Source organism: Mastigoproctus giganteus, chromosome 9 (genome assembly GCF_048544385.1).
Source record: "Mastigoproctus giganteus isolate SK-2022 chromosome 9, ASM4854438v1, whole genome shotgun sequence".
NCBI classification, from domain to species: domain Eukaryota; kingdom Metazoa; phylum Arthropoda; class Arachnida; order Uropygi; family Thelyphonidae; genus Mastigoproctus; species Mastigoproctus giganteus.
This window is the reverse complement of record NC_143583.1, coordinates 37,837,862-37,856,810: the sequence shown is the minus strand read 5'-3', so window position 1 is coordinate 37,856,810 and position 18,949 is coordinate 37,837,862. Positions and strand designations below refer to the sequence as shown.

Here is an 18,949-nt window from a genome sequence, read left to right as displayed (position 1 = left end):
ATTTTGTAATAACTAAGAGCAAAGTGGAGGAGAAATTGTTGAAGTAAAACATAAGAAAAGCACCTGGGGTGGATGGGATCTATCCAGTTATATTAAAGTGATATATAGGAATTTCGAGGGAATGGTGTGATTTTTTTTTTTTTTTTCTCTTTTTGACTGATGCTGCACAAGTTCATACACTTGCTTTCTTGCATCACATGCCACTACTACTACTACTACAACCTTCATCAATATCATTGATAAATATACAAAACAACAGTGGACCCAACACCAAACCCTGTGGGACTCCACTAACATTAGTCCACAAAGAGCAGTGACCATTGATTACCACCCTTTGTCTTCTCCCACTCAACCATCCTTTTATCCATTGCAGCAACTTACCCTTAATACCATTCTGCTCCAATTGGTACAGTAGTCTTCCATGCGTAACAGTGTCGAAAGCTTTCCTGAAATCCAAGTATATGATATCAAAATTATTTTTTGAATCCAGTTCCTTTATAACCACATCATAATATCCAATCAAATTTGTCAGACAAGACTTTCCCTTAACAAACCCATGCTGTCTGAATTATTGCTGCAGTTTTGTCTAGATGATCCTGCAATGCGTCTTTAACCAGTGACTCCATTGTTTTACCCGGAACATAAGTTAAACTAACTGATCTGTAATTACACGTGTCACCCTTCAATCCCCCTTTTGAATTGGGGATACATTTGCACATCTACAGTTCATGGGGACCTCCCCTGAGTCCAAGGGGAGTCTCATAATTATGGCTAAGGGTTTGCTTATTTCTTTTGCCGCCTCCTTTAATATAATTGGATAGACCCCATCCACCCCAAGTTCTTTTCTTATGTTTAACTTCAACAATTTCTCCTCCACTTTGCTCTCGGGTATTACAAAATCATTAAGCACCCTGCTAGAATTTGATAACCTGCTGGTATTTTCAATCATTAATAACTCATGTGTGAATGTAGATGCAAAATACTGATTCAGTTTGTTTGTTTGCTATCTGAGAAGAATCATCAACAGTCAAACCAATATCAAGTGGACCAATCTGATTCATCCCCTTCCTTTTAGAGTTTATATAAGTAAAGAAATCGTTTGCTGTTTTTCTTAGCATCCTTTGCCAAAGATTTCTCATAATCTGCCTTCACCTGTCTAACCTCCTTTGTGACTTGATTACAAACTAGCTTATATCTGCCATAGGCTTCTGAGTTGCCTGATAATGTATATGCATCCCATGCATTTTTCTTCTCTGCCACGAGTCTCATTAGTTCATTTGACAATCATTTAGGCCTAAATCTTGAACAATATTTCTTAATAGGTATGAAACATTTAGAACAATATTACTTAGTACTGTGAATGGGTTGAGGGTTGAAAAGATGAAAGAAGATACTTGTTGACATAGACTTGAACTTCTGTAGATTGTAATTTTCAGGAAATACTTATGAAGGAAAGTTGTTCCAGAAAACTGAAGATAAATAAGGAAGAAGAAAAATTGGTTCTGTGAGTTTCAACTTGGACAGTAAAATGATGTTGACTGGTTGCGGTACATGTTCAGACTGCTTTGAAAAAAGGAGTGGGAGTTATAGAAGCCAATTCAGAAGAACAGTGCTCATGCAAGTATCAACAGAAAAGGTATGCAACAGGAACAGAGAGCCTATGGAGACAGAGAGTGGAGAGTTCCTGTTAGAGATGAGACATTAATTAACCTAATTGCCATGCCCTCTTTTGAATGGAATATAGATGCCTGAGAGAGGTTTTGGGGGGCACCCGCCCCAGATGTGGGAACAATATTCCATGGCAGGGCAGATTTGCAATTTGTATAAAGAGTGAACAGCTGTTTGGAAGAAAAGTAATGCCAAGAGCAAAAGAGAAAGCCCAGTTTATTAGATGCAGAGGAAGCAATATTTGTAAAGTGCTTTATGCCAAGAGAGAGAGAGAGAGAGAGATTAGAAATCAGGGTAATCCCCAAGATCGTGCTAGAAATCGGAGCGTCATCGAAGATAAGCATAAGAACAGATGAATTCTTTCTGCAAGATATAAGACAGGACTGAGTTTTAGAAGGTTTGAAATAAAGTTATCTTTGCCCTGGAGAATTACCTGAAGATCAGCATTTAAGGATTTGGCAGTGGATACTTAAGTTGAAGCTGTTTGAGCAGCACAAGGTTTCTCAAACTGGAAGGTGGAATGCAATGTGCTGTCGTCAGCAAAAAATATGGATAGAATTTCCAGTCAGTGGAAGAAGGCCCATTAATATACAAGAGGAAAAGAGTGGGAGAAAGAACTGAACCTTGGGGAACATGAGTATTAGTGGAGAAGTTAGAGAGCCACTGCAATGAGTGGTCAGAGAGAAAACTGGATATCCAGTTAAAAAGAACAGCTAGCAAACCACAGGATGGAAGCTTATTTAGAAGACTTTTATGCTAAGCACGATCAAAAGCCTTTGAAATGACAAGAGCAATGGCTTGAGTTTCACGAAACTTTTCCATTGAATTTGTCCATAGAGGGGTAACATAAGCCAGAATATCTCCAGTGGAACAACACTGACGAAATCCATACTGGCAATTGTTGATCAGATAAAAGATTTCCAGATAGTTTAAGAGTTGGTGGTTAATTGATTTCTCCATTACTTTGGAGAGAGTAGAAGTAATCGCAATGGGACGATAATTGGACAGAAGGGAGTTGTCACCCTTTTTAGGAACTGGCTGGATATGAGCAAATTTCCAAGCAGAAGGAAAAATATCTTTGGAATAAGAAAGTGAAAAAAAGACAACACAAAACAGGAGTAAGTTCAGGAGCACAGGTTTTGAGAACAGGTGGAGAAATACCACCAGGACCTGGAGCTTTTTTAGCATCAGATTCATCAAAATTCTTCTGACATCCTTTTGACCGAAGACCACAGGAGGCACTGAATGGAGTGTACTGGGAACGGTTTCAGGTGATTTACCAAGATCATCAATATATGAGTTGGAAGGAAAATAGGATGCTAACAGGTCAGTTTTATCTTTGGCTGATGTGGCAACAGAGCTATCTGGTTTTGTCAGAAGTGGGAACAGAGATGGGCAAAAATTGGGGCCAATAGCTTTGGCAAGAGACCAGAATGCTCAGCTACCATTTGGACAAGAAGCAAGTTTTCTACTCTTAGCCTGTTCGAAACGTGTTTGGACTGATTAATAACTATTTTACAAAGTACAGTATAAATAATACTTAATAATAATTTTTATTATTATGCAATGTCACTTATAAAAATGTAGTACTGGAAATATTTTATAATAAAAATTCAGAAACATTATACAATATCAGAGAATACAGGCTTAGTGGTTCACATAATTTTTTATGTTGAAAAGGGGTCGCGAGTCAAAAATGGTTGGGAACCTCTGGGCTACGTGATTCTTTTCACACTCCACTGGGTCTCACCTATCTCTGGCTAGAGGACTGCAGTTGGCTATATGTTTTCAGGTTGCTGGACCATTTTCTGCATGCCCTAGATATTGCTGAATTAACAATCCCACAGGGATGCAGTGCCCATGATACTTACACTTGCACAAAGTGCAAACTAAAACTTTTAGTTTTCCTCAAATGCTCTGCTCAGTGAATAACCAACCCTCAGGTTCCAGTCATTATCTGTAAAGACAAAATCCATTATGATAAGAAATTCTGATTTATTGGCCTACTATCTGTGTGGTTTTGTTATATTCTGTGTGCTATTACTCAACAGAGTCACTTGGCTATAACATGCCCCTCTCACTTTTGTTTTCACAGTACATATGTCACACCAGATTTTGTTTCATCTGTACAACCTATACTAACATTCAAATTCTGCAACCCTACTTATTAGAATGACACCTTGTTTCCGACATCCCTACAATGTCTGCATTTTATGACCTAACCCAGTGGTGTCCAACCTACAGCCCACAGACCAGATCTGGCCCGTGGATAATTTTTATCAGGCCCATGTGGAAAGTGAACTAAAACAGCATCGATTTGCCACTGCGTGTACAGGCAAGCAAGCGTCCAGCTTGACTATATCAGACATGTACATGTGGTTCAGTGCAGTCATATGTATGCTAAATACAGTTATGTATTTTGATATAGCTTGTTCATTGCATTGAATTAATTTGTATTGAATTTAAAAAACTCATTCTTAAAAATGTTCCAAAAGGGAAAAATCGATTTGCAGTGTCATACTTTTGATCCAAGGTGGACTGAAGACTATTTATTTTTGATTACCACAAAAAAGCAGTGTGCTTGGTGTGTCAGGAGACTGAGTTTTTAAAGAATATAATTTAAAACTAATTCCAATCATAAATCTTATGATCAATATAAAGGAGTGTTGCGAAAAGAAGTGTTCAAAGTTACAAAACAAATTAAGAAAACAACAAAACATACTAAAAACGTATCAGTCAAGAAATTTATCTGCTGTATGTGCTAGTTATCAAGTTGCACATTTGATCGCTTTTGAAAGTAAACCATTGATTGAGTGTTAAAAGATACCCCATATATTATGATTTTGAATAAAATATATGAGAATGCTACCTACTTTATTAGACTAGACAAAGACAGTAATAAATTTAAAATTGAGAAAGGAGTTTGACAAGGAGACAATATCTCTGAAGTTGTTTACTGCTGCCCTTGAGGAATCTTTCAGAAGATTCGACTGGTCGCAGAAAGGAGTCAATGTGTACGGAGAGTACCTAAACCATTTACGATTTGCAGATGACATTGTAATCATAAGCCACGATCCCAAAGAATTAGAGGAAAATCTTAATCAAGTATGCAGAGTTAGAAAGGATTTTGGACTAAAGGTGAATATGGCTAAAACAAAAGTAATGATGACCAAGTGTGCCACAGAAAGGGATATAACGATTGAAGGAGCAGTAATTGGAAAAGGTGGAGTCATATTTATCTGGGACAAGTCATTAGCTGTAATAATGATAAACGGATGGAAGTCAAGAGAAGAATAAATTTTGGATGGATAGCATTCAGGAAATATAGTCACATACTGAGGAGCAATATCCCAATTTGTCTGAAACATAAAATAATGAACCAATGTATATTTCCCACCATGACTTATGGAAGTGAAACTTTAGCACTCACCAAAAGAATGGAAGAGAAGCTGAGTAACTACACAGCGAAGAATGGAATGAATTATACTGGGAATCAGACTGTTAGATAAGAAGAGAAACACATGGATTAGGCAGCAAACTCAAGTAAAGGACATTCTTATCAAAATTAAAGAACTAAAATGGTCTTGGGTAGGACACACAGCTCAAAGACATGATGACAGATGGACTAAGAAAATAAAAGAGTGGTACCCAAGAGGAGCTAAGAGAAAACCTGGAAGACAACAACGGAGATGGACAGATGAAATTCATGAGTTTGTGGGTAGTAAATGGATGGTCATTGCACAAAACAGAAGGAACTGGAAAGTTGCTGGAGAGGCCTTCATCCTGCAGTGGATTGAAAATGGCTGATGATTGTTAAAAGTTGTGGAAGATTTTGTCCAGAAATGAACGATACAAAATATTAGTTTGTCTCAACAAACAATTATGCGAAGAGTAGAAGATATTGGAAAGAATTTGTTCGAATAACTTTTGTAAAACATAAAACAAATGAAATATTTTAGTGTGGCACTGGATGACAACACTGATGTAAATGACACAGCCAAACTCCTCATCTTCGTAGATGGAATTAATGATAATTTTGTACCAGTTGAAGAATTAGCTGATCTACAGAGTATGCAGGGAACTACAAGTGAAAATCTTTTTGAAAATTTTTGCCAATCTATTGAAAAGTTAGGATTAAATATTAAAAACCTGGCAGGAGTCACAACTGGCAGTGCAAAAAATATGATTGGTAAAATCATTGGGCTTATGGTTAGAATAACCAAGAAAATGATAGATATCGGAGCTGAAACTCCGATTGAAATTCACTGCATTGTGCATCAAGAAGTCTTTATGGAAAAGTATTGGATCTACAACATGTTATCAATGTGGTTATTTCAACTGTAAATTTTACAAGCTCACGTGGCCTTAATGTGGCTGTTGAAACATCAAAGAATGTTTCAACACAGAAAAAGGAAAACCAGTAAAACAACTATCAAATATGGAGTGGCTATTTGATCTTGCAATTCATACATACATTTCTAGCCATTTAAATGCACTTAATTAAAAACTACAAGGGAAAGTAAAATTGGTCTGATTTGTTTGGTGACATCAAATCATATCAGAATAAGTTGTTTCTTTTATTATTTAAATCCCAGTTGAGCAAGACAATTTATTTCATTTTGAATGTTGTACTGAGCTAAGGGAGAAACATTTCCAAAGGATAGTTGTCTTTCGTTATTACAATTACTTTGACAAGTTTGAAAGTCGATTTTCTGATATAAAATTCCATGAAAAAACATAAGCTTTTGTTTGAGAATCCATTTACTTCTATGGCTAAAAAGTACAATCCCAGATTGCAACTCGAAATTATTGATCTTCAAGCCAAAATATAATTCAAATAAGTATAAGTATATAGACTATAAGCATAAGAATAAGTATATAGACTGCAAAAATAAACTATTTGAATTCTGCAAGGCTTTCCAATCTGAATATTTTCTGCTAATAAAAGAAAATGCCATGAAAATGGTTACTTTGTTCAGATCAACGTGTTTGCAAGCAGATTTTTTCACTCACAAAATCAAATAAATATTTAAAACGAAACAGAATAACAGATGCACACACATGCGCGCACACGCACACACATATATATATATATATATTTTTTTTTTTTTATGAAAACCCTAAACACGAGAGGTATTAGAACCTATAGTACCGTGCATGGGTTGGAGGTTGAGAAGGACGAATGAAGATATTTATTGACATTAGACTTGAACTTCTGTATACTGTAATTTTCAGGAAATACGTATTTCAGGTTCAATGAATAAACGAGGAAGATGAAAAGTTGGTTCTGTGAGTTTGAAGTTGGACAATAAATGAATGTTGGCGGGTGGCGGCACGTGTTTGAACTGTTTGGAAAGAGAGCGGGAATTACAGAAGCAAATTCAGAACGGTGCCCATGGAAGTATCTGTAGAAAAGGCATGCAACAGAAACAGTACGTCTATGAGACAGCTGTTTGTTGTTCTTTGTTATTTGGTTTTTAGGAGCATTAACAACTAAGGCCATATTGCTCCGGGAATATGCGGTGGTCATTCCCTGACCTTTCTGCATCCTCCGTATTTGGTGGTGACAGGCTCGAACCCCAGTCTAATCAAGAAGCGTGTGCTACGCACTGCTGCGCCTTCCCACCTGGCTACAGAGGTGCCCTATGAGACAGCGAGTGGAGAGACTCTGTTAGAGAGAAGTCATTAATTAACCTAACTGTCCTCTTCTGAAACACACTTCCATTTCACCACTCCATTCGTTCGAAATACCTGTCCAGCTGAGCCTTAAATTTATTTAGGCTATATACTTCCACAACAAGGGATGGAAGTCTGTTCCACCCACCAATTACCCGCTGGCTAAAGGCAAATTTCCACACATCTATCCTACATCTGTCTTTCATCAATCTAAATTTATGCCCTCTCACATGATTATTCTGAGCAAGAGGCAGAATCCCATTGGCATTGAGCATGCTCAAACCATTCAAGGCTTTATACACCTCTATCAGATCACCTCGCCGGTGCTAGGCACCTCCGTAGCCAGGTGGGAAGGAGCAGCAGTGCGTAGGACATGCTTCTTGATTAGACCGGGGTTCGAGCCCGTCTCCACCAAATACGGAGGAGGCGGAAAGGTCAGGGAATGACCACCGCATATACCAGAGCAATATGGCCTTAGTTGCTAATGCTCCTAAAAACCAAATAACTAACCTCGCCAGTGACTAGTCTCCAGACACTGTAATTTGCAAAACTTAAGCCTTTCTTCATAAGAGCAACCCTTTGTTCCATTCACTAATCTTGTTGCCCTTCTCTGTACTCATTCCAGCAGCTTTACATCCTTCTTGAAATGAGGCCTCCAGACCTGTGTACAGTATTCAAGGTGTGGCCTCACCATTGCCTTATACAAGAGAATAATCACCTCCTTATCCCTGATAGAAAAATTCCTGTATATCATTGACAAGACACCATGAATTACTCTTGCAGCCCGTCTGCAGTGCTCAGAGAACTTCATATCTGCCTGCACAATAACACCCAGGTCCTTTTCATTCTCTAACACTGCCAGTGTAGTACCACAGAGTTGATACGTTGCTCTGGGGTTGCTGTTTCCCATATGTAGTACTTTACATTTGTCAATGTTAAACTTCATTTGCCACCTCTCAGCCCATCTGCTCAACCTGTCCAGATCCTGTTGCAGCAGCATAGCGTCAGTAGTGTCCTTAACAACCCTGCCAACCTTTGTATCGTCTGCAAACTTCGACATTAAGCTTGATATACCATCATCAATATCATTTATAAATACAGAAAACAATAATGGACCCAACACTGAACCCTGAAGGACTCCACTAATAACATTAGTCGACGATGAGCAGTGTCCACTGATTACCACTCTCTGTCTTCTCCCCCTCACCCCCCCCCCCTTTATCCATAGCAGCAATTTGCCTCCAATGCCACACTGCTCCAATTTGTGCAGCTTATTCCATGGTAGGAAGGATTTGAAAATTTGTACAGAGTGAACAGCTGTTTGGAAGAAAAGTAATGCCGAGAGCAAAAGAGAAAACCAAGTTTTTTAGATGCAGAGGAAGCAATATTTGTAATGTGCTTGTACCAAGAGGGATTAGAAGTCAGGATAATCCCCAAAAGAGATATATCATCTTGCCTAGAAATTGGAGTGTCACTAAAGATAAGCATAGGAGCAGAAGAATCCTTTTTTGCGAGATATAAGACAAGACTGAGTTTTAGAAGGATTTTTATCAACTAAGTTGTCTCTGCCCCAACGGAGAATTACCTGGAGATCGACATTTAAGGAACTGATTGTGGATATTCAAGAAGTTAAAGCTGATTGAGCAGGGTAAGGTTTCTCAAAATGAAAAGTGAAATGCTATGTGCTATCATCAGCAAAATTATGGCTAGGATTTCCGATCAATGAAAGGTCATTAATATACAAGAGAGAAAAGAATGGAAGGAAAGAACTGAACCTTGGGGGACACGGCATTAGTAGTGAAGTTAGAAGACAGAGCCATCTACCATCACCTTCAGTGAGCGATCAGAGAGAAACTGGTTAATCAATTACAAAACACAGTTGGCAAACCATAAGATGAAGCTTGTTTAGAAGATCTTTATGTCAAACACGATCGAAAGCCTTTGAGATATCAAGAGCAACTGCTTGTTTCACCAAACTTTCCACTGAATTTGTCCATAAATTGGTAACACAGGTGAGAATATCACCTGCGGATCAACACTGACGGAATCCATACTGGCGATAGTTGATCAGACGCAAGGTTTCTAGATAGTTTAAGAGTTGATGGTTAAGTGATTTCTCCATTACTTTAGAAAGAGTAGAAGTAATTGGATGGAAGGGATTTGTCACCCTTTTTAGGAACTGTTTGGATATGAGCAAATTTCCAAGCAGAAGGAAAAGCACATTTGAAATAAGAAAGCGAATAAAGGTGGCATAGAACAGGAGTAAGTTCAGGAGCGCAGGTTTTGAGAACAAGTGGAGAAATACCATCAGGATCTGGAGCTCCATCGAGAAATACCATCAGGAAATAATCTTCATTATGTATTATATGAGATCGGCATCACAAATTTGCAACCAAATTTTGAACAATTATTTAAAAATATCCAGCCTCAATCATCTCATTAAATGTTAAGTTTTGTCCAGTAAACGTTATTGTGTATTATACTTAATAAAATTTTTGAATATTTCAATTTCAGGTTTATCATTATATTTATTTATTCACCTTAATACTGAAAAACAGTAATCTTTTTAGGTTGTAAATTTTCTAAAATGACCATTTAAAAGTAAAGTATTTTTTTTAAACAAAAGTGAAGTATTTCAAACAGAAACAAAAGTAAGTCATATTTTTATAATTTTAATAAAATCTAAAAAATGAAACACTGACACAGATTTTTTGTACATAAAAGTGCTCTGAATTTGCATTTTTTTATATATAGCTTTAAAAGAAAATACGGTAACATGAAAATAGAAACCTTTTACGAGTAACAAGATATAGAAAATGTGACAATTTTTTCTCGATTCACTCTGTGCGGCCTGCGAAACAAATCTAACTTTGAATACGGCCCCTGTACAGGGAAAAGGTTGGACACCACTGACCTAACCAATAATTCAAATTTCTTTACTATGCACCTGGCATATGTATAACTAAGTATATGCATGCCTGTTTTTACCCTCAGTAACCCTAAGGGTTACTAAGAGTAAAAACACAGCCCATATATTTGCTTGTCATATAAGGACTCCAGCAGGCCTTGTAATCCCATGTATTTTACTTTCCAGACTTCTACATACCCAAATAGAAGCACTGCAAGAATAATTACACCTCTGCTTATAGCTACTTTTAAACCATTGGTCTGTGTCCCTCCCCAAATTAGCAGCAAATATTCTTACAGCTCTTCTATTTAAATGTATCCCATTCCTGTAAAAACAGTCTCTCCTAACTGAAGAACCCTGTGAGGTCGGGAGTTGGATGCATAGTAATTGCTTGCTTGCACCAACCAAGTGAAAAGAACTTAATTACTAAGCAAGAGAGTACACACAGTAACACATAAAGAACTGACACAAGGCATAAATATTCAAGAGATAACATATATTAAATTTTGCATAAATAGAGAACATAACATACAAGCTTTCGGCTTCTATGTTATCATGTTCTATGTTCAGAGACATTTGAAACTGCTGGATATGCAAGCTCCATACAGATATAAGGAATACTGAAACCGAGAAAACTAAGGTAAGCAACTTCCTCAGGGGATGACTGGACAACTCCCTATTTTGCTCACTCATAACTATTATCATCAACAAGGCTGCCACCACTGCAGAAAACATGAGAACTCACCAAATCTGCAAACTACAAAGACTCATCAGAGAACAGAAAACCAGGAACCACCAGAAGTATATCTACCAACACCAATAATGATTTGTTCATTCTAAATTTAAGCCACCAGTGCTAGTCAGAGGAACAAATAGACATTTTAAAGTGCGGCCTGAAATTTTCCGTCGCCCCATAACAAATTCCCATCACGCAGACTCTTTTAGGAGTCTAAGCCAGCCTCTCGGGACTCACCGAATAAACCACAATGGAGGCACGCTACAAGATCACTGAATTCATTAGATTGACAAAAAAAGACCAAACCTAACCTCACTAAGGAGCAAATCCATCACCTAAAACAAATCCAGAATAACCCCGACATTATTACTGTACCTGCAGATAAAGGACACGTGACGGTCATTCTGGATCGACAGGAGTACCGAGGGAAAGCTCTGGAACGCCTCGGCGATCACACAACATACAAATCGGGCCGCCCACCATCCCTGAATGTTCTCGAAAACAAGGTGAACTCTCTTCTGAGGAAGTAGCTCAGCCAAGCCAAAATTAGCAAAGAACAATACTGGAACCTCCGTGCTACCAGTTGCAACTGGGGCCACTTCAACAGTCTAACAAAAATCCATAAACATCCCCCTGCGCCCCATCATTTCGGGCATGGGCAACCCCATACCCACCCACTCACTCACGAACTGGCACGTTTCATTTCCAATCCCATCAAACCACTGGTAGGATGGACAGGCTTCACAATCCAATCCAGCCAGGAACTCATACAATGATTAAAGAACCACAGCAACAATGACCAAGACCTCCTCATCTCCTATGATGTCACCTCCTTATACACATGCATCCTCATCTCTTGTGCAGTTGAACTGTGTTCGCCATCGACTGGAATGCGACCACACCTTATGTGATAAGACAAAACTTTCCATATTGGAAATCTGTGAGGCAGCACAGCTATGCCTCAACCAGTCCATCTTCATGTTCGAGAGCATAGTATATAAACAAACCCGAGGCCTTGCCATGGGTTCTCCCATCAGTCCTCACTTGGCAAACCTGGTCATGGAGGAGTTTGATACAGATTCTTTCTAATCCCCCTCCCCCATCACCCTCTGGCATAGATATATGGATGACATCCTCACCTTACTTCCCGGAGGCTCAGAGATGACATTTCTAGGCTATCTCAACAGCAAATCATCTTTTTTAAAGTTCTCTATTGAAACCGAGAAGGACACCAAACCTTCCATTTTTAGATGTGTGGTTAAAGAGATAGGGCTCACAGGTCATGGCAGTCTATCGGAAACCCACGTGCACCACACAATACACCAACTACCATTCCTGTCACTCCATCACACATCACAGCATTACCCGTTCACTAATGAACAGGGCTTGGACACATTGCTCCAACGTTACCAGCATACACGAAGAAATACATAGGGTCAAGTCCAACCGCAGCAAATAAGGCTACCCTGAAAAGACCCTCAACTACTGGGAACTACAGACATCACACCATCACAGCACCAGACAGACACTCTTCATCAGATGCATGTCAAACTTGACACTTCTGGTCTCACATGTGTCGCCCGCATCCCATTTTACCCTTCTCTAGTAAACGGTATAACCAGATGCTGATGTTGTAGCTCCTTTGTAGCTACAACACCTGTGCCATTCAAACACCCAGAAGGAAACTGCAATCCACATACCACCCCCTCTCTGAAAATGGCGATTCCACCTCTGAAGCCAAACGGGATCATTTACTGCATACCCTGCTGGGACTGTGACGCAAGCTAATTCGGGGAGGCCATCCCTCGTTTGGAAGACCGGCTGAAGGATCATCACACCATCACTAGAGCTGACTTTGCCCATTCAGCGCCAGCTGCTCACTGTTGGCAGATGGGACATGATATCACGCCCAATGGCACTGAAATTGTAAGCTTCTCTCGCAAACTTTAAGATCCGCTGTTGGGTGGAATCAGCACACATCAGTGTCACCGGAAGTATCATCAACAGGGACAGTGGCAACCACCCTCCCCTTGCGTACTTACATACTTGAAGGTCAGCTACACACATAAAAACCACCACTTTCCAGTGCTGGTTTTTATGTGAACAAAAGCTTCTATGTTATGTTCTTTATTTATGCTAAATTTAATATGTTATCTCTTGAATATTTGTGCCCTGTCAGTTCCTTATGTGTTACTGTGTGTATTAACATATACAGACCATGCTAAAAAAAAAAAAAAAAAAAAAAAAAAAAAAATTGCAAGCTTCCAAAATTCAATGCACTTGAGAGGTGGGACCATTTAAAGCTTTAACAAAACTGTAAATACTACCAGTAACATGCAGGCCTAGATCAACTGGAAAAACTGCAAAGGTGCTACTTCTGTGCAGTTTTGTAAAAAAGTCTTTCCTGTTTTGGTATTTATTATTTAAGCTGAAAATGCATTATTTTAGTATTTATTATTTGAGCTAGAAAGTGCATTAAAAATATATTATACTCAAAGTGTTATTGTGTACTCATCACCAATAGCTTTTTATAAAAAAAATAGTAAGAAAAGTTTTAAATGGTGCATTTTAAAACTTGGACACTATGCTAAATTATTAACAAGAACAAATGCTATCTTCTTATTCACTACAGTCTTGTTAAAAAAAAAAAAAAAAAAATTGTGACTACCTTTAAGCCAAATCACAAGGCCATGAAAGCAAAAATCGAAGCTTGAAGCAAAATTCTATGGAAAATACATAGGTGCCAGTGGTTTTTTTTTTTTTTACACACAAATCATTTTTATGGCTATAATTCACCAACTAAAAATAATTAATAACTATACCCAAGGAATACATCATGAAATTAAAAAATATTTTAATTTTTACATTTATTTTTGGTTACTAAGAGACCAAATTATGCCAACTAATGGGTAAAATAAATAGTTGAAAAAGGGCATCTTTCCCTCAACTTACATCATTAATACAGCACTGAAATTTATACATAAATTCAACTACTCTGTTTAGCATATTTCAAATTTTTTACACATTCCCTTTTGTTGCATTCCAACAAAAAGAAAACCAAAAAAAAAAAAAAAAAAAAAATCATTATCTCACCTTTTCAAGATGGGTACAGTTTCTTGATCGGGTTTAAATTCTGCACGGCTACATAAACAAGCTACACGTGAGAGTGCTTTCCATCCAGAAGATGTTTTATCATACTGAATTCCTAGTAAGAAACGGATTTTCACTTTTTTGTATAAAAATAGTATAAAAATTTGTATAAAAATAGCAATTTGTATAAAATAGCAAGCAAAAATGCTTGTTATTTGCAATTTCTAATTCTTGCATCTTTACAATTCTTGTAAAGATGCTAGAATTGCTTTTCGGCATTCCACTAATACAGTGCTTTTCAATTATATTCATGTTCATTACATTCAGCATTTGTTCCTCTTTTTGGCATGACACACTCAGCAGCTGAGTCCGAGAAGGGAGTCGGGCACCATTTTATTGTCAGTGATTCAGTCCGTTTCCAGCATATGATAGTGTAAATATGTTATTAAGCTTTTATATGCATTTGCAAGTGAAAAAAAGGCTATGTTCCACTTTTCAGAGGGGAGTCTGGAACCCAACCCACCATATGAGTGGGGCCTACTGTACTTACAAAAAGCACAAAGCAAGCTGAGGCCATCTTGTTTCTTCTGCAGCTCACACTTTGATGATGTAACATTTTTAAAATAAAATACAATTTAAAAGAAGGGGGAACATCCTATATTCAATACTTGAAATAGTATTTCCTTTGGTTTTTTTTCATTCAATTCTTTTGTGTTTTTATCCAACTAATGATATCTAAAATAAAACCTTTATAACATGTATGAAATTGCTGCTGAATGCAGCAAGTGATATTTAAAAGGTACTGACTTAGTTACCGTATGCAAATTACACAATAAAGCAAAAACACAGTCATATATGATTAGCACCCTGTAACCAGGAAACAAGTAAACTAAATGATAAAATATAAATTTCATTGTTAAACAGAAGCAAGTCTAAACATATTGCAAATATACAAAATAAACTATTAACTCATAATGAAGAGCAAAACAGAAATTAAAAAACAAATTTATTACATTACTTAACCCAGTGGTGTTGGTGAATCACCTGAAGGGTGATCCTCAAAAATAACGATCATTGATTAATGTTAGCCATTATTCAATGATCAAGAATCTGAAATTTTTTCTACATTCTAGGTATAGTCAAAGGTTTTTTTTTTTTTTTTTTTTACGAGTTTCATACAGAAACTGTATGAGAACCTGTTAGGTCACCCAACACCATCTTCTATTTGGCTTTTTGCTTGAATGAAGTGATACCGAATGAGTTCTGACACTGTTTGTTTATAGTTTCGGGTTACTTGTTTTTCTTCTCCCACTAGTTCAATAAACATCTACAGTCTCACTGTATATTATATCTGTTTCGCAAAATAATACTTTTTTTTTTTAATTGGTCCTTGAGGTTATCACAGACATTCTCTCAGATATGCCAGACAAGCTGTACTTGCTGGGAGTCTAAAACTCTGATAGAACTAATTATTCACGTGACACTCAAGTCAAGTGGACCCAATTTAGGGGAAGTCTGGATGGTCTGTGACAGCCAAATCCTCTGCTTGCACCTTCACGATAGTGGAGGTAAATGGCTTTGTCTTCTAACTTCTCCACTAATTCTAGTGTCCCCCAAGGTTCAGTTCTTTCCCCCACTCTTTTCCTCTTGTATATTAATAACCTTCTTCCATTGACTGGAAATCCTATCCATAGTTTTGCCGATGATAGCACATTGCATTCCACTTTCCATTTTGAGATATCTTGTCCTGTTCAATCAGCTTCAACTTCTCAAAAATCTGCTACTAATTCTTTAAATGCCGATTTTCAGGTAATTCTCCAGCGGGGCAAAGACAACTTAGTTAATTTCAACCCTTCTAAAACTCAGTCTTGTATTATATCTCGCAAAAAGGATTCTTCTGCTCTTATGCTTATCTTTAGTGATACTCCGATTTCTAGGCAAAATGATATATCTCTTTTGGGGATTACCCTGGCTTCTAATCTCTCTTGGCATAAGCACATTACAAATATTGCTTCCTCTGCATCTAAAAAAACTTTCGCTCTCTGTGTCACTTTTCTTCCAAACAGCTGCTCACTCTGTATAAATTGCAAATCCGCCCTGCCATTTAATATTGTTCCCACATCTGGGGTGGTGCCCCCAAAACCTACCTCTCTCAGGCTTCTTGATTCCATTCAGAAGAGGGCAGCTTGGTTAATTAATGATTCATCTCTAATTGAGTCTCTCCGCTCGCTGTCTCATAGACTTACTGTTTCTGCTGCATGCCTCTTCTACAGATACTTCCATGGGCACTGTGCTTCTGAATTTGCTTCTATAATTCCTGTTCTCTCTTTGAAAACAGTCCAAACACATGCCGCCACCAGCCAACATCCATTTACTGTCCGACTTCAAACTCACAGAATCAACTTTTCATCCTCCTCATTTATTCATTCAACTGCCGTTTTCTGGAACAACCTTCCTTCATATATATTTGCTGAAAATTACAGTCTACAGAAGTTCAAGTCCAATGTCAAGAAATATCCTCTTTCGTCTTCTCAACCTCCAACACAAGCACAGCACTAAATACTATGGGTTCGAATACCTGTCGTGTTTGGGGTTTACATAAAAAAAAATAAATAAATAAAATAAATTATAACCAAATGGAGCAGTGCTTCCTAGACAGACATCCAAATGCACTTGTAGTACAATGCAATCTATACATACATTTTAAACAATATAGACTGTCTACAATATATACTTAGAAAATAAAACAGATGCTTACATTTATTTCTTTGGAACAAAAGTTTAACGATACATAAAAATCAGTATCTGGTATATAACACTACTTACAACTATATTCACTACACTGTACATGAAGTTCAATACTTTGTGGGACTAAATATGTACAAATTTTATGGAGCTGATCCTTCATGTAAATACATTCTCTTACACTTTCTTCTATTTGCAGACATCCTTCTATTGAACAGGATTAACCTGTCCACAACTGCACACATGGTTGAGATGAACAGCCTTTGGAGCCCCATCCTGGTGCAAGAAGGATCGCCCACACCACAAAAAAAAAAAAATTCACACGGCCACTTCCTAAAGATATCACATAGTTGTAAAAAGGCTGCTAATAGAAACTGCATGCTCTAGCTGTGAATTTTGTTTGAGTTCTCCTTGGGAAAATTTCTGTGGCTATTTCATTGATTATAGTGAAGGAGCATTTATTTTTAATTAATTTTTGTTCTTGTCCTGAGCACAAGACTCTGGATTCCAGAAATAAGGGTAGTATGTTTGTCATTTGTATTGATTGTAGTAATAAAGGATATGTGATCATTTCTCAGGTTCCCCACAAAGCCAGGAATCAGAAGCTGACCAAAGTTCATGTAACTTTGGACTAAAAGAACTGTGCCCACTCATGAGGAATGCCAAAGAAGTATTACAGTAGAACCAAGATTTAGTATTAGTAATGACAAATAATGCAAGAAAGTGGGCTTATACATTAGCAAAAAAAAAAAAAAAAAAAACCCACAAAACTTCCCATTTCATCAGTCCACTTCTAACCATTTATCTAATTCTTCCTTGAATTTATTTAAACTACTCACCTCCACAACATCAGGTGGGTGTTTGTTCCAACAATCAACCACCCTCTGGCTGAAGGCAAATTTCCTGCAACCATCCTTCCTCAATTTCAATTTTCTCTCCCCCATGTGTGTAGTGAGAGCAAGAGGAAGGATTCCATCAGCATTCAGCTTACTCAATCCATTCAAGTTCTCCTTAAACCCATCAATCAGATCTCCTCACAGGTGCCTAGTTTCCAGATGTTGCAATTGCCAAAACTGAAGCCTCTGGTAAGAGTACCTTTTATCCCCTCACCAATCTTGCTTCTCTTCTCTGCATCTACAGATCCACATGCTTCCTAAAATGAGGCTTCCAGAACTGTATGCAGTACTCAAGATGTGGCATAACCATATAAAATAATCACCTTCTTATCCCTACTGGAAAAATTCCTGTATATCACTGACAAAACTCCATGGGCTGTCCTGGCAGCCTATCTGCACTGCTCAAAGTAATTCATATCTGACCCAGGTCTGTTTCCTTCTTCACTACCCTGAGTGTGGTACCCCACCACTGGTACACTTAACCTGCAATCCATATGAAGAACCTTGAATTTGTCAATGTTAAACTTCAAATGCCACTTCTCAGTCCATCTGCCTAATTTATCAAGATCTTGTTGCAGTAACATACCCTGATTGCTACCATTTACCCCACTGCCAATATTTATATTGTCTGCAAATTTAGACATTAGGCTTGATATGCATTCACCAATGTCATTAATTAATAGCAAAAACAACAACCAGCCAAGCACTGAGCCATTGGGAAATCCATTAATAACATGTGTCCATTTCTTTCTTAACATGTTCACTGCTTCTTGAATGCAGATATGTGGCTTCAGATTTTATTCCATTTGGAGGGAAACCACCTTACTTTTAGAACTTTACTTCCAATTTGACAGAAGGTACACTGGATATTTTTGTCTCATGGGGGATGATTAATTCAGTCATAGGAGAAAAAATGCCCAAAAATATTCCTGCCCTTTCCAATCCCAAGTTAAAATCACGACTAGAAAAGCCAGCAGCAAAAATATTAAGGGAGAAGTCGCCCCTTGGAAAGTTTTGGTTACTAGACCTTTGGAAGAATCAACAGTTCTTTTTTTTTTTTTTTTTTTTTTTAAATCAGATTGTTCTAGCATCTGGACTTTTCTATTCTCTGGTCAGCTTGTGGATTGATTGAAATGTTAATTATTTCCCTGTGTTGCTGTTTCTGAATGAAGTAATTGAGGCCTCTGTAAAGGATGTGCCAGTTCAAGCAAAGATTTTCAATGATAACTT

General features: G+C 37.7%; 1 protein-coding gene across 1 annotated transcript in view; it reads right to left on the bottom strand.

Annotated features, from left to right (window-relative positions):
• LOC150080152 (sodium/potassium-transporting ATPase subunit alpha-like) overlaps positions 1 to 18,949 on the bottom strand; it is a 379,958-nt gene that overhangs the window by 187,363 nt on the left and 173,646 nt on the right. The window contains exon 9 of the mRNA XM_090380992.1: positions 14,082 to 14,193. Within this exon, the coding sequence (XP_090237118.1) occupies positions 14,082 to 14,193 (112 nt within the window). The remainder of the gene's footprint in view (positions 1 to 14,081; positions 14,194 to 18,949) is intronic.